The 25602-nt window shown below is 54.4% G+C and overlaps 2 protein-coding genes across 2 annotated transcripts; one reads left to right on the forward strand and one right to left on the reverse strand.

The window, feature by feature from the left end:
- The first annotated feature begins 1981 nt into the window (after window positions 1-1981).
- Window positions 1982-6241, forward strand: BBLN (bublin coiled coil protein). Its single transcript, XM_049774229.1, has 2 exons — window positions 1982-2104; window positions 5865-6241. The coding sequence occupies exons 1-2, from the start codon at window positions 2026-2028 to the stop codon at window positions 6038-6040; spliced, it is 255 nt and encodes an 84-aa protein (XP_049630186.1). The 5' UTR covers window positions 1982-2025; the 3' UTR covers window positions 6041-6241.
- A 1850-nt stretch (window positions 6242-8091) lies between these two features.
- Window positions 8092-23878, reverse strand: CIZ1 (CDKN1A interacting zinc finger protein 1). The gene is made up of 18 exons (XM_049774145.1): window positions 23612-23878; window positions 23010-23190; window positions 22812-22906; window positions 19285-19359; window positions 17823-18040; window positions 16858-16936; window positions 16646-16757; window positions 15464-15746; window positions 15242-15377; window positions 15004-15113; window positions 13210-13401; window positions 12770-12894; window positions 12558-12645; window positions 11900-12013; window positions 11555-11701; window positions 9183-9252; window positions 8820-8941; window positions 8092-8415 (listed from the first exon to the last, which is right to left on the reverse strand). The coding sequence occupies exons 2-18, from the start codon at window positions 23183-23185 to the stop codon at window positions 8206-8208; spliced, it is 2352 nt and encodes a 783-aa protein (XP_049630102.1). The 5' UTR covers window positions 23186-23190; window positions 23612-23878; the 3' UTR covers window positions 8092-8205.
- Window positions 23879-25602: the final 1724 nt, after the last annotated feature.

Here is a 25602-nt window from a genome sequence, read left to right on the forward strand (position 1 = left end):
TCCACCAACGACAGAGGCAAGAGTCCCAGCTCTGGCACAGCTCATGCCCCTTTTCCTTACCTCATGAATAAATGCATCCCTCACTCCACTCCCACACTGCAATCTGCTCCTTGATTCCTGAACCATTCAGACAACAGGCCCTGGGGAGGTGGGTCCCCATCCTCAGCAGCTCAGCCCAGCTCCAACTAAAGACCCCCACCCAATGTGCAGCAACCTTGCAGGCCCTACTGGGGGGTCACGGGCTATGCAAATGCCCACATCAACCACCTAGATGTTTGTCCTGATCCTACAGCCCTGAGGCAGCCCGAATAGGAAGCAGGAGGGAATTTGGGGGACTGAGGTGCTTCCAGTGATCTTTTTCTTTTGTTTTGTTTTGTTTTTATTTTGGGGGGGGCACACTGATGATGCTCAGGGGTTACTTCTGGCTATGTGCTCAGAAATCGCTCCTGGCTTGGGGGACCATATGGGATGCCAGGGGATCGAACCGCAGTCTGCCCTAGGCTAGCACAGGCAAGGCTGATGACTTAACGCTCCGCACCACCACTCCAGCCGGCTTCCAGTGATCTTATGAATATTTGCATAGGCTGGGGTTGGGGGCTGTGCCAGACTGACCCCAGGCTGATGGGAATAGGTGGCTCTTTTCCTGGGGTTCTTTCTCTGGGCCTTCACCTAAAAGTGGGGTATGTGGGAAGATCCTGGCAAACTCTGACCTTGGAGCTAGAGAAAGGGTGAATCAGGGAATGGTTCGCTGTTCCCTCCCCATCCAGTGAGGGAGGCCAGTGAAAGGTTGGGCTTTAACTGGCTCCAGGCCCTTCCTCCTGCACACCTAACCCTCAGCCCTGCACTGGGCTGCACCACGCAGCTATTGGGGCTCAGAGTTCAGTCCCTAACAGCTTTTAGGGGTGCTAGTCCTAATATGGGGCTTGAATAGTGCTGCCAGCCCTGCCCTGTTCTCCATACAGTGTAGACCAATAGCCCTGCTGGTCTTCATGATGGGGCCAGATCCTGAATGTGAGGGCTGGCCTGTCTCCCTGGGAGAGAGGCCACAGAAATGGGCAGGGTTGGTTCATGTCAAACTTTTCTGGGCCTGCAGAGTTCTAGCACTCCTGAGAGGATAAACCCATGTCACCAGTTGGGCACAGACTCTGGGTCCCTAGGTGGTAAAGATACAGCAGAAGGGCCGGAGAGAAAGCATGGAGGTAAGGCGTTTGCTTTTCATGCAGAAGATCATTGGTTCGAATCCCGGCATCCCATATGGTCCCATGCCTGCCAGGGGCGATTTCTGAGCACAGAGCCAGGAGTAACCGCTGAGCGCAGCCGGGTGTGACCCCCCCCCCCAAATTACAGTAGAAGCATGGGCCACTGAGGTGAACATGAGACCAGGCATCACGCTGAGCCCATTTATCTCTTGAAGGATGCACAGCCCAGGAGAAAGGCAAGCACAGATGTATGAGAGCACAAGGAGGGTAGAGGTACCAGCTCTGGTGCCTGCCCAAAGAACAAGGAAGGGTGTACTAAGGGAGTAGGTGGAGGTCACTATAAGAGAAAGGGAGTGGGCAGGCTCTTGGGGAGGAGTCTGCAATTTTTAGTTTGCTTTTGGACCATACCTAGCATTAGCTCAGGTGTTACTCCTGAATCTGCACTTAGGAATCACTCTTGGATAGGCTTGGTGGGGAAAATATGGGATGCTGGGAATCGAACCTCCGGCAGCAGCGAGCAGAAGGAGCGCCTTTGGCTCAGACTTTAGGGGGCGTGGCATAAAGTGGGCGTGGCTGCGTTCTGGGGGCGGGTAGTGTGAGAAGGGGCTTGGCTCAGACAAGGGGCGCGGTCCTGATGAGAGGGGCGTGGCTCCGGGATGAGGCGGGGCACGGAGAAGCGCGAGGATTGGCTGACGGTGAGGCGCGAGCTGTGATTGGATGCCAGGGACGACTGTGCGCATGCGCATCGCTCTATTCCGGTCCCGCGACCTGCCCACTGCCTCCTTGTTCCGCCCGGAGTTGGGCCCTTCCGGCGCCCAAGTTAGCAATGTCGGGCCCTAACGGGGACCTGGACATGCCGGTGGAAGCGGGCGCGGAAGGCGAGGACGACAGCTTCGGAGAAGCAGGTGACCCGGGCGGGGTGCTGACCTTAACCTTTGCGTTTTAGGGGACCCCCCATCCTGGGAAGGAAGGGGAAGAGGGTTGGAGTGCAGCTGTGGCTGGTTCAGGGAGAGCAGCCAGCCACTTTGGGGGTTCAGGGCCAGCACCTGCCCTTGGGTCCCTGCAAGCGGCTGCATCTGTCGCCACCGACTCCGTTTTGCAAATGGAGCAGCTGAGGCCTCTGCAGGGATCCCTCTGCCTTTGGGGATTTGCTTGCACCCCAATGAAGAGGGATCTCAGGCCTAGTAGGACGTTGGACTTAGCAAGGGAGCTTGGGGTGGTGGTGGGTGCTTTTGGGGGGCCATACCCACCCTGCTGAGTCATCATCTCTGCCACCTTGGCCCCATGGAGTAAAGGGGAACTTGGTGGTGCCAGCGCTGCCAACGTGCTCTGCCTATAAAGCATCCTAACATTAAGGGGTACGGGGGTACTGGGACTGTAGACAGTCAGCCCCCCACTCACTTCCTCCTCACCAGCTCCTGCCTGTTTCTCCGTTTGCTAAATAAGCGTCATGATGAACGTTGCCGGCGTTTGAGATGTGTCAGAGTGAAATAGGAAGATAAATGGAAAAGTATGTGGTGGGTTCCCAGCATGCATATATGCGCAGAGTAAGTGGTTAAGGGGCTTGGCTGGCATCCCGCTGACCCTGATTCAAATCCCTGTCCCCAACAGATGTCAGTAGTAATCCCTGAGCATAGAGCTAGGAGTAGCCCCTGAATACTGCAGGGTGTGGCTTCCAAACAAAACAGATCCTCTCCTTCAGAGGGGTTTAGGGTAGTCAAAATTATGTGTCCACTAGCACCTCAGTTTGAGCTAGACCAGTAGACCATGCCATCACCCATGAAAGGACAGAAGGCTGTGGCTATCTGGCGTGTTGGTGAAGCTACCCTGGTCACTGCTGCTGGCCAGAGATGTCTGGGAGCTGTGGAGGGGGCATCAGGAATGGCCTAGGAGGAAGGTGCCTTGCTCAAGGAACTGGGCAGTGCCCTTGACACAGTTAAGAGGTCTGCCCTGCAGTGATGACTGCAGGCTCCCTCAGCCTCCAGGCTGTGTCTGATCCAGAATGTGAAGGTGGTGAGACCATGGGCAGTGACCTTCACTGCCCAGCCAGCCCTGCCTGAGTTCTTTGCTATTGGTCATTCACTGCCCAGTGACTAGCCCGTTTCCACACTAGTGGGGGAACTCGCTGTGAAGGGTGAGCCAGCACTGATGAGTTCCACTGCCCCTGTACCCCTTCAGGATTTTTTTTTAGGGTCACACCTGGAGATGTTCAGGGGTTACTCTTGACTCTACACTCAGAAGTCACTCCTGGCAGGCTCTGGGGATCACATGAGATGCCAGGGATCAAACCTGGGTTGGCCCCATGAAAGCAAGTGCCCTCCCACTCCAGCTCTACAGCTCATGCTCTGAATTTTGTCTCTGCCACTGGGCAGGTGCCTTCTGTCCTCTGGTCTCCCCACTTGTTTTTTGGTTTTGTTTGTTTTGGGACTATACCCGGAGGCACTTAGGGGTTATTCCTGAGTTTGGGCTCAGAAAATAATTCTGGCAGGCTCGGGGACCATATGAGATGCCGGGGTTCAAACCTGTCTTGGCCGTGTGCAAGATAGCCCTCTGGACTATCGCTCTGGCCCCTGGTTTCTTCATTTGTGCCCCAGAGACAGTAGACTCCTAAGATCAAGCAAGCTTTCAAGAGGGCTCTGCCAGTTTGGATTTCAGGTGTCATTACTCAGAAAGCAGACATTTGCACCCCCAAAACCTAGGGATGCTCCCAGCCTTGGCCAGATATTACTGGCTGGACTCAGGCTTGGCAACTGGCTGAGGGCTCGTGAGTCACAGACTGGCATCCCAAGCTGGGTTCCGCAGTGTGCACAGACCCAGAACTTAGACTCTGCAGGACACTGGCTGAGAGGCAGATCAGCAGTGGCTGTGAGTAATATGGCTTCTGGTGGCCACCAAAGCAGGCTTCTTGTAAGAGGTAGCATTTTTTTTTTCTTTTCTTTTCTTTCCTTTTTTTTTTTTTTGGTTTTTGGGTCACACCCGGTGACACTCGGGTTACTCCTGGCTATGAGCTCAGAAATTGCTCCTGGCTTGGGGGGACCATATGGGACGCTGCGGGGAATCGAACTGTGGTTTGTCTTAGGCTAGCACAGGCAAAGCAGACGCCTTACCGCTTGCACCACTGCTCCGGCCCCAGAGGTAGCATTTCTTTGTTTTTGTTTGTTTTTTGGGCCAAATCCGGTGACGTTCAGAGGTTAGTCCTGACTATGCGCTCAGAAATCACTCCTGGTTCTGGGGACCATATGGGATGCTGGGGGATCGGGGATTATATCGGATACTGGGGACCAAACCGAGGTCCATTCTGGTCAGCCGTGTGCAAGGCAGATGCCCTACCGCTGAGCTATTGCTCCGGGCCCCACGAGGTAGCATTTCTGAGCTGTTTCTTGAAGGACTGAATGTGGGGGTTGAGGCATTCTAAGGGGCAGGAAAAATCAAAAAAAGTCAGAGGCTTCATTCATTCATTCATTCATTCACTCACTCACTTGGCATATACTTCTTGTGTGGCAGTGAGAGCACTCAGGAAAGAACAGTGAGCACAATCCCCCAGGGCCTTCCAGTGCAGTGGAACCAGTGCAACATAGTGACACCAGAGCAGTGACACAGCTGCAGAGCTGTGAGGGGTAGAGAGGCTCGGGAGCAGGGCAAGAGCTCAGTCGGGGACATGAGCAAGGCTCTGTGAGGCAACATTTGGGGTTGCAGCCTGGAAGTAGAGGACTCAGGAGCCTGGGTGAGAGGCGAGGCCATGCCAGGAACTGGGGAGGTTGAAGGCAGGAAGTACAAGACCAGGCCAGCTCTGGCTCAGTCCTGACTCCGGAAGCTGCTCTCTGGCCTCCAGTGGCCAAGGATGGGAGTAGGACACTGGACCCTGGCCTCGAAGAAAGGCTGCAGTGGCCTGAGAGACAGACCAGTGGGAAAAGCAGTTCCTTGACACATGGCCAACCCAGGTTCGATCCCTGGCATCCCAGAGGGTCCTCCAAGCACGAGTGATCACCAAGTGCAGATCAAGGAGTCAGCCTTGAGCACTGCGGGGTGGTCCATAAAAAAAGGGGGGGGCAGAGCAGTAGCATAAGCAGTAAGGCATTTGCCTTACCTGTGCTAGCCTAGGATGGACTGTGGTTTGATCCCCCAGATCCCATATGGTCCCCCAAGCCAGGAGGTTCACCAGATGTGGCCCAAAAAACCAAAAAAAAAAAAAAAAAAAAAAAAAAGAGGAAGAGGGGACCGGGCTGTGGCGCTAGAGGTAAGGTGCCTGCCCTGCCTACGCTAGCCTTGGAAGGACCTCGGTTCGATCCCCCGGCGTCCCATATGGTCCCCCAAGCCAGCAGCGACTTCTGAGTGCATAGCCAGGAGTAACCCTGAGCATCACGGGGTGTGGCCCAAAAACAAACAAAAAAACAAAAAAGAGGAAGGGGGGCCGGACAGTTAGCACAACAGTAGGGCGTTTGCCTTGGTTTGATTCCTGGCATCCTATATGGTCCCCCGAGCCTGCCAGGAGTGACTTTTGAGTACAGAGCCAGGAGTAACCCCTGAGCGCTGGCCAGGTGTGGCCCAAAAACCAAAAAGAAAGAAAGGGCCCAAAATCAATTTGGAGGTAGACAGGTGTTCTGAGAGGGAAAGTCTGTGGGTCCCCGAGAGACCCGCAGGAAACTGGTCATCTCTCTCCTCCAGAATACGCAGCCATCAACTCCATGCTGGACCAGATCAACTCCTGCCTGGACCACCTGGAGGAGAAGAACGACCACCTCCATGCACGCCTGCAGGAGCTGCTGGAGTCCAACCGGCAGACACGGCTTGAGTTCCAGCAGCAGCAGCTTGGGGACAGCCCCGGCCAGGCCAGCGCCTAGGCCCTGGGCTCCAACCTTGCCTCGCCAGCCACGCTGCAGCCTGGTTCAAAGACAACCTGGCCTCCATCCCTCTCAAGGGACTGGTCTCTAGATGCCCAGTGGACACTGGCAACCTGGCAGTTCCTCTTGGTCCCTGGACCCACCAATTTAGTTCCCTGCCTGCCTAACCCTGGGGCACTGCCTGCTCTACCCACATTAAACTGATCTCCAACACAACCACCCCTTTTCTTGCTCCTCTGTACCCCTAGGTGAGGATGCCCATGGTTAGGGGAAGGACAAATCATTCCCACTGTGCTGTGGGGGCCACAAAGGGGTGCTGGGCTTCTTGGCTTGTTTGTACTCCTCTGAACACAGAGGAACTGGGTGAAGCAGTGTTTCCCGGCTGAGACACCACCAGATAATGCTGTGTGACCCTCTGTAATATCTCTCTGGGTACACTAAGATAACAAAGCCATACTATGAGCCTTGCCTGCTTCCTTTGACTTCAGTTTCCCCTGCTTGTCAACAATAGGGTTGGTCTTAAGTGCTTCCTTTTAAGGACGTTTTAAAATGTGGGGGCTGGAATAATATAGGAGGCTGGGCACTTGCTTTCCATGCCATCACCCTGGATTTTTTTTTTCCCCTTGGCTTTTTGGGCCATACCCAGCAGCACTCGGGTTACTCTTGGCTCTGCACTCAGAAGTCGCCCCTGGCCGGCTTGGGAGATCATATGGGATTCTGAAAATCGAACTCGGATCTATCCTGTATCTACTACATGCAAGGCAAACGCCCTACCACTATGCTATCTCTCCAGCCCCTCACCCTGGATTTTAATCCCCAACATCACTTAGGGTCCCCTGAGCACTGCCAGGAGTGATCTCTGAGTATAAAACTGGAAGTACACCCTGAGTACTGCCAAGTGGGGCCCTAAAACAAATGAAATGGAAACACTCTAGGTGTAGTGTGGAAAATGTTTTGCAAAAAACCCAGGCCCGGAGAGATAGCACAGTGGTGTTTGCCTTGCAAGCAGCTGATCCAGGACCAAAGGTGGTTGGTTGGAATCCCGGTGTCCCATATGGTCCCACGTGCCTGCCAGGAGCTATTTCTGAGCAGACAGCCAGGAGTGACCCCTGAGCACCGCCGGGTGTGGCCCCCCCCCCAAAAAAAAACCTTCTCAAAATCTATAGACCACAGACACAATGCATAGACACCAGGATGTCTGGCATAAAACGAAATAAATGGCTAAGTAGGGCCCCAAACAGTACAACAGACCAAGGTGCTTGTCTTGCATGCAGCTGACCCCTGGTTTGAGCCCAGGTACTGAAGGGGGATCTTTGAGCACCACCATGGGTGAACAAAGAACAACCCCTGAGCAATGCCAGCTGTAGCTCATGTGCCTTCCCACCAAAACATCAATGCAATGGAGGGAATATTGGAACTGAGGGGATATTCAGCCTCCCTGAATCAGTCCAGCACCCCATGGATGAACCAGAGGCCTGTGCCAGGCCAGCAAGGCTTCAGAAACACGTCCACAGGGCCCAGCACTGTGACTGATTGGCAGACAGTTGGCCTTCATGGATAACCTGCTCCTGCCAGGCTGTTTCTTCCTCAGACACTTGGGGTAACAAGATGCAGCTGTTGGCCGTGGTGAGCCCAATCTGACCTGGCAGTGCTCTAGAGGCCTCCAGGAAACCCTCAACCAACTTTGCCAGCAGCTCAGGATGTGGGCAATATTGTGGTGCCAGGGATGATCAGGCCTGGCAGACCTCAGGCCTGTAGCACTGCACCCAATTCTGTGGGTATGGAGGGACCACATGGAACGATGGAAGCTGGGTCCAGCCCGTGCATGCCTTGCACAAGACTTAGTCCCTGTGCGATCTCCCTGGGCCCACAGATCTGACTTGAGGACTTCTTCAGTTCCGACTTGGGGGGAAGCTATTTAAGGGGAGGCACCCCGTGTCCCGGGAACTTGGGGAGATGGGTCTTCCCACTACACCCAGAGAGCTGGAGCTGGCTGAGATGTCCCTTCCCCCTTCCCACCTGCTCCCAACAAGTGCCATGGGCGATGGTCACACACTCAAATCCTACTGGTTTATTGGGCCTTTGAGTGAAAAACCCAATATCCACACCATGAAGGAAGAAAGCAGAGCTCATCGGCTTCCAAGTGGACGGCTGCGACATCCTGCTCAGGTTCGAAGGCGGGAAGAGCGCCTGGGTGGTGGGGCCGTGGACTGTGCCCCCCTGCTGGGGGCCTTGGCCATGTCCTGGGTGCTGTGCTGGTTGGGGGAGCGGCCACCGTGGGTGAACAGGGCAGACAGTGCATTGCGGGCGTTAATGGCACAGCGGCGGCTCACTGGTCTGGGGATGGGACTGGGCTTCTTGGCCTTCTTGTTTTTCTGGATGCAGGAGGGGGCAGAGTGAGGTGGCACATCCTCCCCCTATCACCCTCCCACTGCTTTCCTGGCCAGGAGTTGCTCTCCCACCTGGGCAGAGATGGGGACAGGATGTGATAGGTGCTGTGCGACCCTGTTGGATGTGCTCAACCTCTCTGGCCCAGGTGATATTGCTAGGACCCACAGTACCACCCAGAACCACAGCAGAAAGAGTCCTCCAGTCCAGCCAAGCCCAGCCCAGACCCAGTGTGTGTGTGTGGGGGGGGGTACCCCAAGAATAAAAGTCATGGATCAGCGAGAGGAGAAAGGATACCCCAAGGATGTGTGTGTGTGTGAGGGTACCCCAAGGATGAAATCATGTATCAGCGAGAGGAGGAGGGGTCCCCACGTTCCCACGGGTAGCTCACCTGTAGGTTCTCAAAGTGGGCCAAGGACTTGCAGTGGCTGAGCTTCGTCCCCTCGCCACCTGGGTAGAACTTGCGACAAGCGCGGCACACGTGGCCCGTCGCAGGCACCAGGAAATCCACTCCTGAGGGATACACAGCATGGTCATGTCCCTTTCACTGGCCAGGCAGGAGGCCTGCCCTTTCTGGGGTCTGGGCAATGCCCCCCACCCCATGATCTAGGCTAGGGGAAGAGGCCGCCCAGCCAGGAAACAGTGGCTTTGGCTCGCATGTCAATCACTGCACCAGGGGCTGCAATTGGGGGTGGGGGTCACTGAGCAGGAGTGGGGGGCTTCTGGGGGGGGCTTCCAGGGACAAGACTCCTACCATAGGCGGTGTTAGGGCTGTAGGTCTCTGGCTCCTTCTGCTTTTCTGTGGACTCATCTTTGGCTTTCATCTGAAAGATACAAGTATGAGACTTGGTCACAGGCTCTTCCAGCTCCTTCCGAAGTTCTGGGTGCCTGTGCTCTGAAGAACACCCTCCTTCGGTTTCCAGGGGATGGTGGATGGCACCCTTCACCCTCCCTAAGTGCCAGTTCCCAGACCATACTTTCTAGGCTCAGCTCGCTTAGTCTCCTCCTCTAGGAAGCCTGCCTACTCCCTCTGACCTTATCCTCACTGGGTGTGTGCCTGATGCCCAGATTACTGCCAAGATCCTCTTTCCTGACCCTCTCTGATGTGTACATCTTAACATACATGGAAACTGGGGCTGGAGAGATAGCATGGAGGTAGTGCATTCCTCGCATGCAGAAGGACGGTGGTTCAAATCCCGACATCCCATAGAGTCCCCCGAGCCTGCCAGGAGCTATTTCTGAACGTAGAGCCAGGAGTAACCCCTGAGCGCTGCCAGGTATAACCCCCCCAAAATAAGGATCCAGGCCATAAACCAAGGGCTCTAGCCCGACCCCATCCTTCGCTGTGAGCCCCCTGCCAGCTCCCTGAATTCTCACTTGATGCTATAGTATTCCTGTGTGACACTGATCCCCATCCCCAATCCACCTACTAATGGGGAGCTGCTGTCATAGAGCTATCTCAAGCACAGGGAGAGAGGTAGAGGGTAGAGGGGGGCTGTCCCCACGCTGCTGAGGAACAGTGCTGCTCCCTATTGGCTGGAGGATCTCCAACCCTTAATCCAATACAGTGAATACTCTTGACCATTTTGGGTAGACATAGACCAGTTCTGTGTAGTCTGGGGCCAGATGTGGCCCCCAGGATTCCTTGTGCCCTGCTGCAACGGGGTGCTCGGGAAACACTGGCTTTGGTTCTGGGGCTACACCTGGTGGTGCTCCAGGGTTACTCTTAGCTCTGGATTCAGGGATCACTCCTGGCCATATGGGGTGCCGGAGATCAGCCTCGTGCCCTCCCTACCCCACAGCTATCTCTCAAGCTGCCAGAAATGTGCCGGAGCGGTGGTGCAAGTAGTAAGGCGTCTGCCTTGCATGCGTTAGCCTAGGACCAACCGCGATTTGATCCCCCCGGCGTCTCATATGGCCCCCCCAAGCCAGGGGTGGTTTCTGAGCGCATAACCAGGAGTAACCCCTAAGCGTCACTGGTGTGGCTCAAAAAAAAAAAAAAAAAAAAGAGCTCCTGGAAACATTTCTTCAACAGAGAAGCACCTCAGTGCTGTGGCTACATACGTGTCCATGAGGCAGAGAGGAGAGTTTCAGCAGGGGCTAAGAAGGATCCACCTGGGCCCGGAGAGATAGCACAGCGGCGTTTGCCTTGCAAGCAGCCGATCCAGGACCAAAAGGTGGTTGGTTTGAATCCCAGTGTCCCATATGGTCCCCCGTGCCTGCCAGGAGCTATTTCTGAGCAGACAGCCAGGAGTAACCCCTGAGCACTGCTGGGTGTGGCCCAAAAACAAAAAACAAAAAAAACAAACAAAAAACAAACAAAAAAAAAGGATCCACCATCCCTGGCACTCTGCTACACGTGCTATCCACTCAATATTCCCCTAACTTTGGCTGGTTTCCTCCTGTGGGTCCCACATCACTCATTTGGGGCCTTCACAAAGACTCTCCCCCCAACCTGCAGTGCCTTTTGCTTTCAGGGTACAATCGCCATGCCCGTCAGCCCACCAGCCCATGGCGCCTTTCTTTTCTTTTTGTTCCTTTTGGAGGTTTTGCGGGTGCTCAGGGACCACTCCTGGCTGTGCTTGGTGACCATATGAGGTGCCAGGGTCAAATCTGAGATGGCTGAGTGCAAGGTAAATAATGCCTTCCTGCTGTCCTCTCTCTCCTCTGTCTCCTGCACCTTTATTTGGGGAGGGGTCACACCTGGCTACGCTCAGGGGTTACTCCTGGCTCAGTGCTCAGAAATCGCTCCTGGCAGGCACGGGGGACCATATGGATGCTGGGATCCGAACCGGGGTCCATCCTGTATTGGCTGCGTGCAAGGCAAACGCCTTACCAATGTGCCATCGCTCCAGCCCCTTGTCCCCTGCACTTTTCACCGGAAGCTCCAGTATGCGCGCGCAAGGAGGCAGCCTGGGGCCCACCTTAGCTACAGACATTCCAATTGTGTGTGTGTGTGTGTGTGTGTGTGTGTGTGTGTGTGTGTGTGTGTGTGTGTGTGTGTGTGTGTGTGTGTGTGTGTGTGCGCGCGCGCGCTCGAGCACTCTGCCTGGGGCCCAGCCCCTAGCTGAAGCTGTGCATCCAACCTGGCTTCCTGCCACCACTCACTCCAGCCCATGTAAGCACCTGCTTGCAGACTTCATCCTCCACCTCTATGTCTCCTTCCTCCTCTTCCTCCTCCTCCTCTTCCTCTTCATCGCCCTCAAAGCAGCCCACAGCGTCCACGGTGATGAACTGGTCATCGTCCTGGCCGGCTATTTCAAGCACTTTCAGCTTTCCAAAACATGGGCGAGGATTCAGATCAGTTCCAGGAAGCAATATCCTTGGTCCCCTCTCCCAGCACAGCACATCAAGCCCTTCCCCACCCACCACGAGCTCAGGCCCGGGTAACCTCCCACTTGGTGCTGTTTGACATTGGCCAAGGTGCCATACCTCTCTGGGCCCGTGTCCCCGGAGGGAATTGTGGGTTACCTCCTTGGCTTTGTCCTTGTGCCCCTGGGACTTCACATGTTCCACAAACTTGCGGGGTGTCTTAAAGGACCGATCACAAACCATGCAGAAAGGTCTCAGGGACTGTTTGGCAGTCTGGGGAGGAAGCAGAGGAGGTGATGTGCCCCCAACTCAGACACACTACGCCTGGAATCAGCTGTCAGAGCCCTACTTGCCCCCATCCCTATGGTTTTTCTAGCTGTTTTGGAGGGTCAGACCTGACAATGCTCAGAGCTCACTCCTGGCTCTGCACTCAGGAATCACTCCTGGTGGTACTCCAGGACCAACCATATGGGATGCCGGGGATCAAACCCGGGTAGGCTGCTTGCAAGGCAAGTGCCCTCCTTGCTGTGCTATGACTCCAGCCCCAAGAGCCCCAGGTGTTATATCAACACCGACAACACCCCCACCCCAGAAAGCAGCTGAGAGGGCACCCACACCCCCAAGGATGGTGAGGTAGTCCCTTGCCCACGTGGATCAGAGGGAGACTGAAATCCTAAGAAGCAACACTGAAAGCATATTTGGGTATGGGGCCCTGCAGTGAGGAAGACCCGGTAGGCACTGACTCCACATACCCCTGGCTCCCCTCTTCCCGGACCCCAGTTTGCTGACAGCAAGAGTGGTAGAAGGGTGCTTCTACCTTGTGCTCCTTTGTCCTGCGGTGCTGGATCAGGTCTCCAGTGTAGTTCGCCTGGCAGGTGTGGCACCAGCGCTGGGATGGTGGCTCTCTGAATGACAATGGAACAGGGTGATGGGGTTCCAGCTCAAAGCATGAGTTCCGGGAAGCCAGTGAGTGCACTGATCCCCACCACCATGCTCCCCCCATTGTGCTCCCAGCTGCCACCAACTCACTCGCGCTCTTTGTCCAGGACATCCCGAGGCATGGGCAGGAGCGACAGGAGGCAGGTCTGGTTCGTGTGCTGGATCTCCCCAAGCCGCTGCTGGTGCTCGGTGCTTGCCAGGTGCTCCTGGAATTCCTGGGGGTGCGGTGCGAGGTGTGAGCATAGGCACTGGAGCCAGGTCCCCAGATCCCACCTCCAAACTCAGCTCTGCCTACACACCCCCCTCATCACCCACAGGCTGGCTTTCTCCCTGCCAGGGCGAGTCAGGTGGTAAGCTGAGGCAGCGAGCAAGCACACCTTAGCCAGGGCTCCTGCTCCTTACAATCAACATAGACTAAGGACCAGGGTCTTGGGGACTTGGCTATGACAGCTCTCCCAGCATCCCCAGGGTTCATGGCTGCTCTCACTCCTCACCCCTCCCTTGCCCAGCTCCAGGGCTCCTGGTGGTACCTGCTGGGAACCACAGTTGGCTTTGCAAATGCAGCAGCAGAACTGTAAGCCCTGCTTGGAGGGCAGGGCGGGAGGGTCGGCAGAGGCCACATCATTGGGACGTGGTGCAGGGGTGACGGGCAAGGTGCTGAAAGCCCGGCTGCTGTTGCTCTGCTGGATGGTGACCTTCAGGGAGGCCCCAGCACCCCACGTCTGTACCAGGACAAGGAAGAAAGTTAGTGTCTGCTCCTATCAGGATGGTGAACAAGTGCCAGCACGATGTGCCAAAGGGTCATTTGACAGATAGGGGAAACTGAGACTCCAAGCTGCCAGGGATTAATGACATCCACCCCGTGTCCTTCCCCCGCAAATACCCCCAGCTAGGACATCCTGGGGTTGGCTTTCCCATGCCCGCAAGTGACAGTTGGGAGACTATGAGAAGCCAAGTTGGGCCAGTTCCCACAATATGGCGCCCACTGGCCTTGGTCTCTATGGCTGGGCTGCCAGGGAGGAAACTGGAAGTGCTAATTTTTGGTTCTAGTTTTCGGCCACACCCAACAGTGCTCCTTACTCTTGGCTCTGCGCTCAAGGATCCCTCCTGGCTGGGCTCGGGTGACCCTAGGCCAGTGGTGGGCAACCTTTTTTTCAATTGAGCCAAATCTTGCCAAAACCATAATTGAACTTTATTTTGAGAGCCACATAGGGCGTGCACTGATAGAGGCTAGGAGCGGAGTCCTGACACCCGGCACAGAGAACAGCTGCATTAAAAAGTGTAAGGAGCCCATGGGCCCGGAGAGATAGCACAGCGGTGTTTGCCTTGTAAGCAGCCGATCCAGGACCAAAGGTGGTTGGTTCGAATCCTGGTGCCCATATGGTCCCCCGTGCCTGCCAGGAGTTATTTCTGAGCAGACAGCCAGGAGTAACCCCTGAGCAATGCCTGGTGTGGCCCAAAAACAAAACAAACAAACAAACAAAAAATGTAAGGAGCCCAGCCTCGGCTTGCTGACCACTGCCCTAGGCAGTGCCTGGGGGGACCGAAATCAAGTTAGCCATAAGCAAATCTGGTGCCTTCACTAGCAGTTGGGCCTGGGGGTGATGGTTCTGGACATTTCTTTTTTTTGTTTGTTTTTTGTTTTTGGATCACACCCGGCAGTGCTCAGGGGGTTACTCCTGGTTCTGCACTCAGAAATTGCTCCTAGAAGGCTTAGGGGACCATATGGGATGCCGGGATTAGAACCGAGGTTCATCCGGTGTTGGCTGCGTGCAAGGCAAACAACACCTTACCGCTGTGCTATCACTCTGGCCCCAGGTTCTGGACAATTCTGGTGGGAGCACATCTTGTCACCCAAAGCCCATCCAGGCCTTCCAAGGCTCTGTCCATGGAGCCCAGATAAGGGCTGCTGTCAGCAGACTAGGGATGAAGGGGTGCAGAATGGGGCAGGCTAGGTAAAAAGAGGTCACCCTATGGGGCTGTTGCCAAGAGTATAATAGCAGGGAGGGCTCTTGGCTTGCATGCAGCTCACCCAGGCTCAATCCCCAGCACCCCATATGGTCCCTTGAGCCCCACCAGGAGTATCCCCTGAGCAGAGCCAGGAATAACCCCCAAACACAGACAGGTATGGCTCCCAAACCCAACCCAAACAAAACCATTAAAACAAAGAAGCTGTCTCGCTGTTGGCACCACGACCCTTCAGCAGAGCACAAAATTGGCCCACAAGAGAGCTGGGTTCAATCCCTGGCCTGGCAAAAAACAAAAAAAAAAAAACAAAAAACCTAGTCTGAAAGGATCACAAATCAGCCTGGCCCCTTACCCACCCCTAGCATGTCTCGGGATTTTCTCTCGAATTCTCTCACGTCCAGAGAACTGGGCAGCTCCTGTGGACTCTCCTCAGTGCTGAGCTGGGGGCCCACTGGCTCACTGGGGCCTGAAATGACAGATGTGCCGCTTTCTGGACCCACAAGGACTAGGCCCAGGGCCTTGAAGTCTGGCTGCCTGGTCCCGGGAGGTAATCCAGTCAGGGCTGGACTTTTGTCCCCTCACCAGTATATGTACCTTCTGCAGCCCCAATAGTCCCAGATGGCCTGTGGAGCCCCTCACTGTGACCAGGAGCTGGAGCGCCCTCTGCCATGGGCACTTGGGTCTGCTCCTGCGGCTGCTGCTCTGCTGGCTGTGCGTCTCTGATCTGAACCTGCAGGCACATGGGTTTGGATCTGTTCCAACTTCTGCACCTGCCCCTGCGTGCACCCCTGGCTCCATCTCCTCCCACCGTCGCACCTGTTCTGGCACCGGGGCAAGCTCTGAGGTCTGGGTCTGAACCGGCTTCCGGGGCCTTTCTGGGGCCTGGACGTCAGCAGGGGACACGCGGGACTGAGACTGAGGCTGCACCTGGGCTTGGACCTGCAGAGCCCGGAACTGGAAACGGGGCAGTACTCGGGCTTCCGGGGTGTCTAGGGTCACCTCAGACGTCTGTGTCTGCTTCGGGGCCATCATTCTGGCCTGAGGCTGCACTTTTGCCTGCAGCTGCCCTGGGTGCCCCTTCTCTGAGGATTCCTTGGAGCTGTGAAGAAAAAGATGACATTCCGGGGTTGTAGCGATAACACAGTGGGAAGAAGTTTGCTTTGCATGTGGTCAACCCAGGTTGATCTCAAGCATCCCATGTGGCCCCTAGAAATCAGAAGTGATTTCTGAGCAGTCAGGAATAAACTCTGAGCACTGCTGGGTATGGTCCAAATTTAAAAAAACAAAAGCAAAAAAGATGACATTCTGGCTAGATGGAGCTCAACCAGCTAGATTACAGCTTCCCATGCTAGAGACCTGGGTATAACCCCCAGTACCACATGAAGACTGAGTACCACTAGGAGTTCAACCCCTCAACCCACAACTAAGGGCTGAGTCGGGAGCAGTCCTTGAGTGCTGACAGAGTAAGGCTCAGAACCCAGAAAATAAAAGACCAAATCCACATCTTCGAGGCTCCTGGCCTAGCACCGACACGCTGGGTATCTGACCAGCCACTGCACTCTTTGAGGCTTGGTTTTGCCTAAACAACTATTTGGGGAGGGGAGAAGGTTGGCCCACACCTAGTGGTGCTCAGGAGACCCTACGCAGTGCTGGGGATCAAACCCAGGTCTGCTGCTTATAAGGCAAGTGCCCTGCACACTGTACCTCTCCCGTCATGGCCCAAAATAACTAGGAAGGACACTCATGCCACTTTTCAGTTGCTGATGCGGCTTCTGCGGAACCCCAGTCTCTACATGGGTCCCCCCTAGACACCTGCCTGCCCTCCCACCCCCACGCTCAACGTTCAGTCCCAGGTTCAGCAGGGGTTGGGGTCTTCCTGGGGAAGGTACATAACACGATTAGACAGTAACTGAACCTGCTGCAGGGCCCCAAGAGGTCTGGCCCTGCCTCAGCAACAGCAAGGCTCAGGCTACCAACCGCACTTGCAGACTCGGTTACCTCTTGGTCCTCTTCACAGGGGGCTCACAATCCTCTTCTAGAGACTCAGGCTGGGAGGCTGGAGCATCTTTCTCCTGAGCGATGCTGTCTGGCTCAGATGAGGAATCTTGATCTGCTGTGGAGGAGCAGGAGAATGGGTGCCGGTGCCCCTTACCAAGACCCCTGCCCCCCCCCATTGTCCCCTTAAAGAGCCTGCCACCTCTGTCCCTTACCGAGTGTCTCTGCTTGGGGCTCTCCATCTTCAGACCCCTCTAGGGGGTCTTCCAGGGGCACTGTCTGCGAAGAAAAATCCTGCTTCCATTCAGAAACCATCTGCATTTCCAGTGCCACTCTCAAAATTACCCCTTCATGGGGGGAGGGTGTCCTGCCTCTGGCCCCCAGAGATGGAATGAATTGATCCTCTGCCCCTTTCTGGGGATATAACCAGAGGTTCCATTCACTGCCTAACTGGTTTTAGGGTTTTTTGTTTTTGTTTGTGTTTGTGGCTTTTGGTTTTTGGGCCACACTCAAGGCGTTCAGGGGTTACTCCTGACTTTGTGCTCAGAAATTAATCCTAACAGGCTTGGGGAACCATAGGGAATGCCAGGGATTGAACCTGGGTCAGACCCTGGCAAGATAAACACCTTACCCACTGTGCTATTGCTCCGGCCCCTCGTATTGTAGTTTTGGTTTGTTCTGTTTTTAGCATTCAGGGCTCCCTCTGGGCTGTGCTCAGAGATCACTCATGGCAAGGATCAGGGGACCAGATGGATTCCAGGGACTGAACCAGGTTTGACCAGGTGCCTTCCTGCTATGCCTGTTAAAGTCAGCCTGTTTGGGGGACACAAGCCTTCTCCTGTCCTGACTTCCCACCCTCTTCTCCACAAAGTAGCATCTCTCATCTTCCGCCAAAAGCCTCCTATGATGTCTCAGAAGAACTTTGGGGTATTTTCTTCTGTACCTCAGCCTGAGTCCCCAGTTTGGTGCCATCTGCCAATCTGTCCCCAGATCTACCTTTCTGGATGTGACAGTCAGAGACGTAGGAACAGATAGAGTTTGGGGGGAATATCAGATACCAACTGACCAATTTATCCCTCTCCAGATGGGGAAACTAAGGCAATAAGAAGGGTGTGACATGTCCAAGCTGGGCTGGGAGATGGGCAAGTCCCCCCTCTCCCTGCCTTTTCCTCCCACTCACCTTCCGAGTAGGAAAGGGCCGTGTCTGTTTATGATGGTTCCTACTTAAATGGCGCTGCTGGGGCGGGTTGATGGGAACCCCAGCAGGAGGGGGCCCCAGCAGAGACTGCCGTGTGGCCTGAGGGAAGATCTGCTGTAGATTTGGGGCAGCCAGCTGGGGTGATGTGAGGCTGGGAGTGGGAATATTTGGGGCTGCCAGGTTGTAGCTGCGAAAGTTACCTGCATGGAAGGAGAAGAGAGAAATGGGGGGGGGGCGTGATGCTGGTCCCCAGAGCCTCATGGGAAGTAACTTCTATAGCAGTGGTCAGAGAAGGCCTCAGGCCTAGCTTTCTGGCCTAGTAGTGGAGAGGAGGAGTATGACCTTCCGGTACCCCCACTTTCCTGCCCCAGGCATGCTTTAGGGTACACCTTAAAGGATGTAAAAATGCCAATTTGGGAGCCACAAGGATAACCAGCAAGACAGTTAGTCCCCGAAATCAAAGCAACATACATGTTGCTGGTGCCCAATCACCCGCTGCTTTTACTTTACTTTCATACTTTCACTTTTTTGGGGGGTTGGGGGCCCCACTTGGTGATGCACAAGGGCTACTCCTGGCTCTGTGCTCAGGGGATATTCCTGGCAGTGCTCAGGGAAGCATATGGGAAAAGGGAATCGAACCCTGGTCAGCTGTGTGCAAGGAAAGTACCCTACCCACTGTGCTATCACTCTGGCCTGTACTTCAATATTTTAGCGCTGTTGTGTGCTCTCCCTGCCTTTGGAGAAGCCCAAATTCTCTCAAACACATAACTCTTACTTTTTTTTTGGGGGGGGGCCCACACCCGGTAACGCTCAGGGGTTACTCCTGGCTATGCGCTCAGAAGTCGCTCCTGGCTTGGGGGACCATATGGGATGCTGGGGGATCGAACCAAGGTCCATCCCAGGGTAGCACTGGCAAGGCAGACACCTTACCTCTAGTGCCACCATGCCAGCCCCTCAAGCACATAACTCTTTTTCTTCCTCTCTCTCCTCTTCCACAGAATCTCTATCAGGGGTCCTCAAACTTTTTAAACAGGGGGCCAGTTCACTGTCCTTCAGACTGTTGGAGGGCCAGATTATAGTAAAAACAAAAATTATGAACAAATTTTTATGCACACTGCATATATCTTATTTAGAAGTGAAGAAACAAAATGGGAATAAATACAATATGTGACCTGCGGGCCGTAGTTTGAAGACCCCTGCTCTAAATAAAACCTGCTTTTACTTTAAAAAAAAAAGGATCAAAGGACATTAACAAGTCTCTCTCCCTCTCTCACACTCACTCACATAGACACACACACACACACACACACACACACACTTAACAGACAAATATAAAACGTTCAGTTGTATAAACACACCACATAACAAAAATGAGTACATAACTGAGGAAGCCTGTTTTGGCCAACAAAGCATGTGGATAGATGAAAATAAAAGAAGCAGATACTACCCAAAGTGGTCATGGGCATGGCGAGACCGGCACTGTCATACATGGCTGGTGGCACTGCAAACTGGTCCAGTCCTTTGGGAAAGCATATTGCAAGACTTGTCAAGAGCCATTAAACATCCATCCCATCACCTACGACCCCCTCTTTCTACAAGCAGGACTCAATGCTTGGAAAATCACCTCAAAACAAGAGAGAGCCAAGGAAATAACATAGAGGGGAGGGCACTTGCCTTGCACGTGGCTGACTAGGACTCAACTCATGACCCCTGAGATGGTCCCCTGACCCTGCTCGGAGTGATCCCTGAGCACAGAGCCAGGAGCCAGCACTGAGCACTTCAGAGTGAGGAACTCACACTTAACACACCCCGTCACAAAAGCAAACAAATATAGCAAAAAGGGAAATGAAACTTCAGCTTTTGGCCCATACCTGGGAAGGAGGGATCAACACGCCTGGCAGTGCTTGGGCTCTGGGAAATGTGTGGTACAGGGATGAAACCTGAGCCTCCTGCTTACAAAGCAGTGCTCGGTCCTTTATGTTAACATCTCTCCAGCCTAAGAATATCAAGTAGCTTTTTGGGGAGATAGGAGGTAAACAAACCATACCTGGTAGGACTCAAGGCTATTCCTGGCTGAGTTCAGGAATAAACCTCAGTGGACCCTGTGTGGTGCTGGGAATCAAACCTAGGTAGTCTATAACAAGGCAAGTGCTTTTCTCCTAGATGCTCTCTGGGACTATTTTTGTTGGGGGGGGGGATAAGGTCAGGCTTATAATGCTGATGGTGATGCTCAGAGGACTATATATACTTTAACCTCTACAATGTGTCTGGCCCCGGAATTTTTTTTAAGTTTTTTGGGCCAAACCCAAAGATGCTCAGGGGTGACTCCTTACTCTGCATGCAGGATAACTCCTACCGAGATTTGGGGGACCATATGGAATGTTGGGTATTGGACCCAGGTCAACCTGTGTGCATAAGACAAGTACCCTACTCGCTGTACTCTCCCTAGCCCCTCGCTTTTATTTATTTTAATGTTTTTGTTTTATATGGGAAGTGCTCAGAAGTGCTCAGGGCTTACTCCAGGTTCTATGCTCAGAAGTCATTCTTGAGGGGCCGGGCGGTGGCGCTGGAGGTAAGGTGCCTGCCTTGCCTGCGCTAGCCTAGGACGGACCGCGGTTGGATCCCCCGGCGTCCCATATGGTCCCCCAAGAAGCCAGGAGCAACTTCTGAGCGCATAGCCAGGAGTAACCCCTGAGCGTCACAGGGTGTGGCCCAAAAACCAAAAAAAAAAAAAAAAAAAAAAGAAGTCATTCTTGGCAGGGCTCAGGAAAAACAGTGGGCTGAGCTAAAGCGATAGGACAAAGGGCAGACAGACTCTTGCAAGAGGCATTCCTGGGTTTGATCTCCAACACCCCTTATGGTTCCCCCAACCCTACCAGGGTGAATCTTGTGTGCAGAGTCAGGAGTAAGCTTGGATCACCACTGGATATAGCACAAGCAAAAGAAAAAGAAAGCAGGGGCTGAAGGCAGTAAAATTTTGGCAAGTAGGTTCTTTCTTTTTGATTTTCATAATATACCTGATGGTGTTCAGGGCTTACTCCTAGCACTGTGCCTTGAGATAATTCCTGAGAGGATTTGGGGGACCCTATAGGGTGCTAGGAATCGAGCCTGGGTAGGCTGTGTGTGAGGTAAAAGTCCTACCTACTATATTATCTCTCTGGCATGGTAGATTTTAATTTTTCTTTTTTGAGGGAGTGGGGAGCAGTTATTTCTGGGCCACACACCCAGGGGCAACTTGTGGCTCTGTTTAGGGATCTCTCCTGGCACTGCTCAGGGAACATATGGGATGCGGGGACCTAACCCAGGATCTACCATGTGCAAGGCAAGTGCTCTCCCTGCTGACCAAGTGCTCCAGCCCTGGCAGGTCACTCTTTAGAAGACTATATGCAATGATTTGAGCTTCCTTTTCCTCTCTGACACTGTTCTTCCAGCTTTTGTTTTGTCTGAAGCATGACTTGCAGAAATGAAAACCGTAATAGACACATTGTGAGTCTCCCAAGATACTGTTTCTCGATCCCCAGCCCCCTATGACTTGTGTGTCCACCCTCAGATCAGCCACACTCACAAGGACAAGAGAAACCATCCTGGAGCTGGAGCAACAGCACAGCAGGTAGAATATTTGCCTTGTATGCAGCCAACCCAGGTTCGTTCCCCTCTGGCATCCCATAGGTCCCCCTGAGACCACCAGGAGTGATTTCTGAATACTGATCCAGGAGTCACCCCTGGTGTGGCCCAAAAACAAAACAAAAAGTGACCATCCTTGGCAGAACTGGCTGTACACCCTATGTGACCCAGGCGGGCCTCAAGTCCAAGTACGCAGCTATGTGGGAAACCCTGGGCTCTTAATCTCCTTGTAATCAGCTCCTAATAGTTACAGGATCTGAGTTTCCCCATCTGTATAAGAGGCTCATGAGAAGATGACCCCCCCCCCCACCCGGGATTTCTCAGCAGAATCAAGGAATTCACTTGTTCAAGGGCCCAGTGAGGTTCACAGCCCAATGGGAGCTTCCAAGAAGCCACAAGTATCAAAAAAGGTCTGTAGGGAGCACTGGACCACGATATTATGTTTCAGGGGACACTAAGTTCAGGCAGGCTTCAGACACAAAGCTAGAGACCCTGGGTCTCAGTTCCTGGGCAAGTATTATCTGATTCCGGGTCAATGATGTCCCCTCTGATTTTTTGTTGTTGTTGTTGTTGTTTTTTGTTTTTTGGGCCACACCCGGCGTTGCTCAGGGGTTACTCCTGGCTGTCTGCTCAGAAATAGCTACTGGCAGGCACAGGGGACCATATGGGACACCGGGATTCGAACCAACCACCTTTGGTCCTGGATCGGCTGCTTGCAAGGCAAATGCCGCTGTGCTATCTCTCTGGGCCCATCCTCTGATTCTTTTCCACACTCAGCGTCGCTCAGGAATGACTCCTGGTGTGTGCTCAGGGATCACTCTTGGAGGGACCCAGGGTATGAGGGGCCTTATTTGGTGCAGAGATTGAATCCAGTTTGGCCGCATGCCATGCATTTGCCCTACCTGCTATACAATGACAGTGTTTCTTCAGCTGCCTCTAACAGATGGGAAATGAGGAGGGTGGTCTAAACTAGTCTTGCCCTCTATCAAATCATTTCATCTGAGGGCCAGAGAAGGGCCCCCCTGAGTCAGCATGGTGGCCACAAACAGAGCCCAGAGCTGTGTGTCCTGCGAAGGGAGCCTGATCCTTGTTCTCTTCGCTGTCCCAAGCGAAGCTGCCTGTATGAAGTTGTTTTAGTTTTGGGGCCACACCCAGTGGTTGTGCACAGTGGTTCTGCACTCAGGAATCACTCCTGGCAGTGCTCAGGGGACCAGAAGGGATGCTGAGGATCGAACTAGGGTCAGCCGCATGCAAACGCCCTCCCCACTGTTCTATAGCTTAGACCCCAGCTGTGCAGGCTTTGATGAGGTTCAGTACCACTGGGGCAAGCACCCTGCGCCCCCATACCTTGCAACTGCTGCAGAAACAAAGCCCTCTGGAGTGAGGAGGCAGAGCTGGAGAGGTTCAGAAGTTGCTGCTGGGGTGGCGGTGGTGGGAGCCTCCTGAGGCAAAGGGAGATTAGTGGGAGAACTCAGACCCTCACTGGCCCCTGCTCCCACCCACCCACCCAGCAGTTAGGAAAGGGAGTGGGAATGGGGAACTTACTGGCCCATAGTCACAGGCAGTGGAGCTGGAGGTGGGGACTGCTGGAGCAGCTGCTGGAGCTGCAGCAGCTGCTGTTGCTGCAACTGCTGCTGCTGGAGTTGCTGGAGCTGCTGCTGCTGCAACTGCTGGAGCTGCTGCAACTGTTGTTGCTGTGGATTCTGCTGTTGGCTGAACATAGCGACTGGGGAAGGGGTGGGGTGGGGAGCCGTCAGAGTTCAGGGCGGCTCCTTGGCCACCCACCCAGCAGACCCCAAGGCTCACCCCGACACCAGGCAGTGTCCCTCAGCTCCCTCCTTATAGGGTCCCCCTAGAATTCCAGCACCCAAAGGCCACTTGGTTTATCCCTACCCACCCTATACAAGCATTTTGCCAATCTCATCTGGTCTTCTCCTCTAGCCTCCCCTTCCTTCACCAGGTTCAGGGGTGCAGATGCACCCACACCCCACACCCATCCCAAGCTCACCAGTCTATGTCCCTGCCCCCCAGGGACCTCCACCCTCAGCACCCCAAGGGACCCCATGAGAAGGCCTCCCCTACCTCCAATTGCACCCGCATTCCTCTACCCCCTCCTGTAGAGGCAAAAAGGCATGCGATCAGCCCACCTGCCTACAGCCATTCAAGTGGGGCCCCCAAGCCGGCCTGGTGTCCTGGGTAGGACCTTTCTCTGCTCTCAGCTAAGCATGGGCCAGGCAGGACCCGGGCAACAAAGACTCCCGCGCCTGTTCCTAGACGTGCCCGTTCTCAAAGCCCCTTGGAGGAGCTCGACCGCCGACAGCGTCCTCTAGAGGAGCGGAGGTCTGACTGCCGCCGTCCGCGCAGCGCGCATGCTCACTGCGCACCGAGCTGTCACCGCGCGGACCCGGCGCGGCTCCGGGGTGGCAAAGCGATCTCCGGGACCCAGATCTGTCTGTCAGTCGCCCGGAGGGATCTGTCGTCTTTCGGTGACATGGAGGGCGACGATACCCAGGAAGAGGGTGTCTCATGGCCACTGCGATCGGAGCTGGGGTGTGGGAGAGGGAGCGAGCAGCTCAGCCCCGATGGAACATTCGGGGGTCCCGAGAATCAGGGAAAACAAGGGCGAGTGCTCTCGGTGGGACAAGGGGGGGCCGACGATCTGGCCCTGGGTGAGATCAAGGGGGACACACTTGGCTGCTAAGACATTTCCTTTCCCGCCCCCCAGATTTGGAGCGGATTTGCTAGGGGTGCAAAGAAACAGGGTATCTCGGGGAGGCTGGGAGATAACCCCAGGGGTAAATCAAATGCCTGGCAGGAGCCTGGCATTGCAAGTGGCCTGCCACGCATTGGGGGTGGCCCTGATGGTGGCACCTGAGCACACTGCCTGCAGGAGGACCCCATCACCTTCACGGCCGAGCATCCCCTGGAATGGCCCCTATTAACCCAGTTAAAAAACGAGATCATGCTCAGTTTAAAAAGGTCGGGCCCCGGGGGGACCCTAGGAATTTCGAATCGTGGGTTCCGTGGCCTGCTCCAGTGGCCGCTGGGTGTACTGCCGCAAGGTGGGCGCTAGGTGGCGCTCGAGGCTTGCGGCCCAGCGCCGCAGTCACGTGACGAGCGCTGTCCACTGCCCCGCAGACCTGGGCTGCTGCACTGCACTACACTGCACTGCCCACCCCCTTACCCGGCCCTGCCTGGTGGGTGGGGATGTGCGGGCGAGGCAGTGCACGCACCAGTGTGGGGCCTGGGTGCAAAAGGGACCTGGCCGGAGCTTGGCTGCTTGCAAAGGCCTTGAAAGCACCCAGGGGAGAGATGGGCCTCACCCACTGGAGACAGGGGGCCTAGGCTGGAGATGGGTGTGAAGCCTGGGTATGGGGTACAGGGGGAGTGGAAAGGTGAGAAACCCCTGCCTAGAAGATCAGGCAGGATTGAAGCTTCCAATCAGGCCCTAGCACCCCCTGATCTAAGTAAGATAAGAGCTGGTGTTGGAGAAATCCCAATTTGCTAGAAGCTCCCCATAGACTATGATGGTGATCTAAGAGGGTGTCTGTTTTACACAAAAGTCCTAGCACCTCTGATCTAAGAGCTGATGCTGGAGAAATCCCAATTTGCCAGGGGCTCTCCATAGACTGTTATGGTGATCTAAGAGGGTGTCTGTTTGACTCAAGACTGTTCCACACACACACACACACACACCCCCAAACCCTTTTCCCAAAGGGATGTACGAACTCTATTACGTAATGCTTTGCTTAGCATTGGCGCCTGGCACAAAGCCCGCTTAGCATATTGCCAGAGGAAGGAGACTAAAAATAATGCTCGCGTCGGTGAAGGTAAAAGGGAGCCAACTGAACTGGTGCATCTTTCTAGAAAGCAAATTGCAGATTCTCTCGGCTGAGATTCTTGAAAGGGTTCAGTGCTTTGGCGTGGTAACTAGCCAAAGGAATCTAACCCGTAAATAGGATCAGAAAAAAAATTTTTTTTTCAAAAGCCAAGCAGGGTTGTTCGCAGCAACCTAATAACAGCCATCTGGGAAATGATGACTTTGGGAACAGACGAAAGGTGTCTGCACATTCACCATATGACTCGCAGAGATGTCTGCAAGCTAATTAACCCTTATGCTTGTTATGACCTCAGTTTC

The sequence above is a fragment of the Suncus etruscus genome, chromosome 5 (genome assembly GCF_024139225.1).
Source record: "Suncus etruscus isolate mSunEtr1 chromosome 5, mSunEtr1.pri.cur, whole genome shotgun sequence".
NCBI classification, from domain to species: domain Eukaryota; kingdom Metazoa; phylum Chordata; class Mammalia; order Eulipotyphla; family Soricidae; genus Suncus; species Suncus etruscus.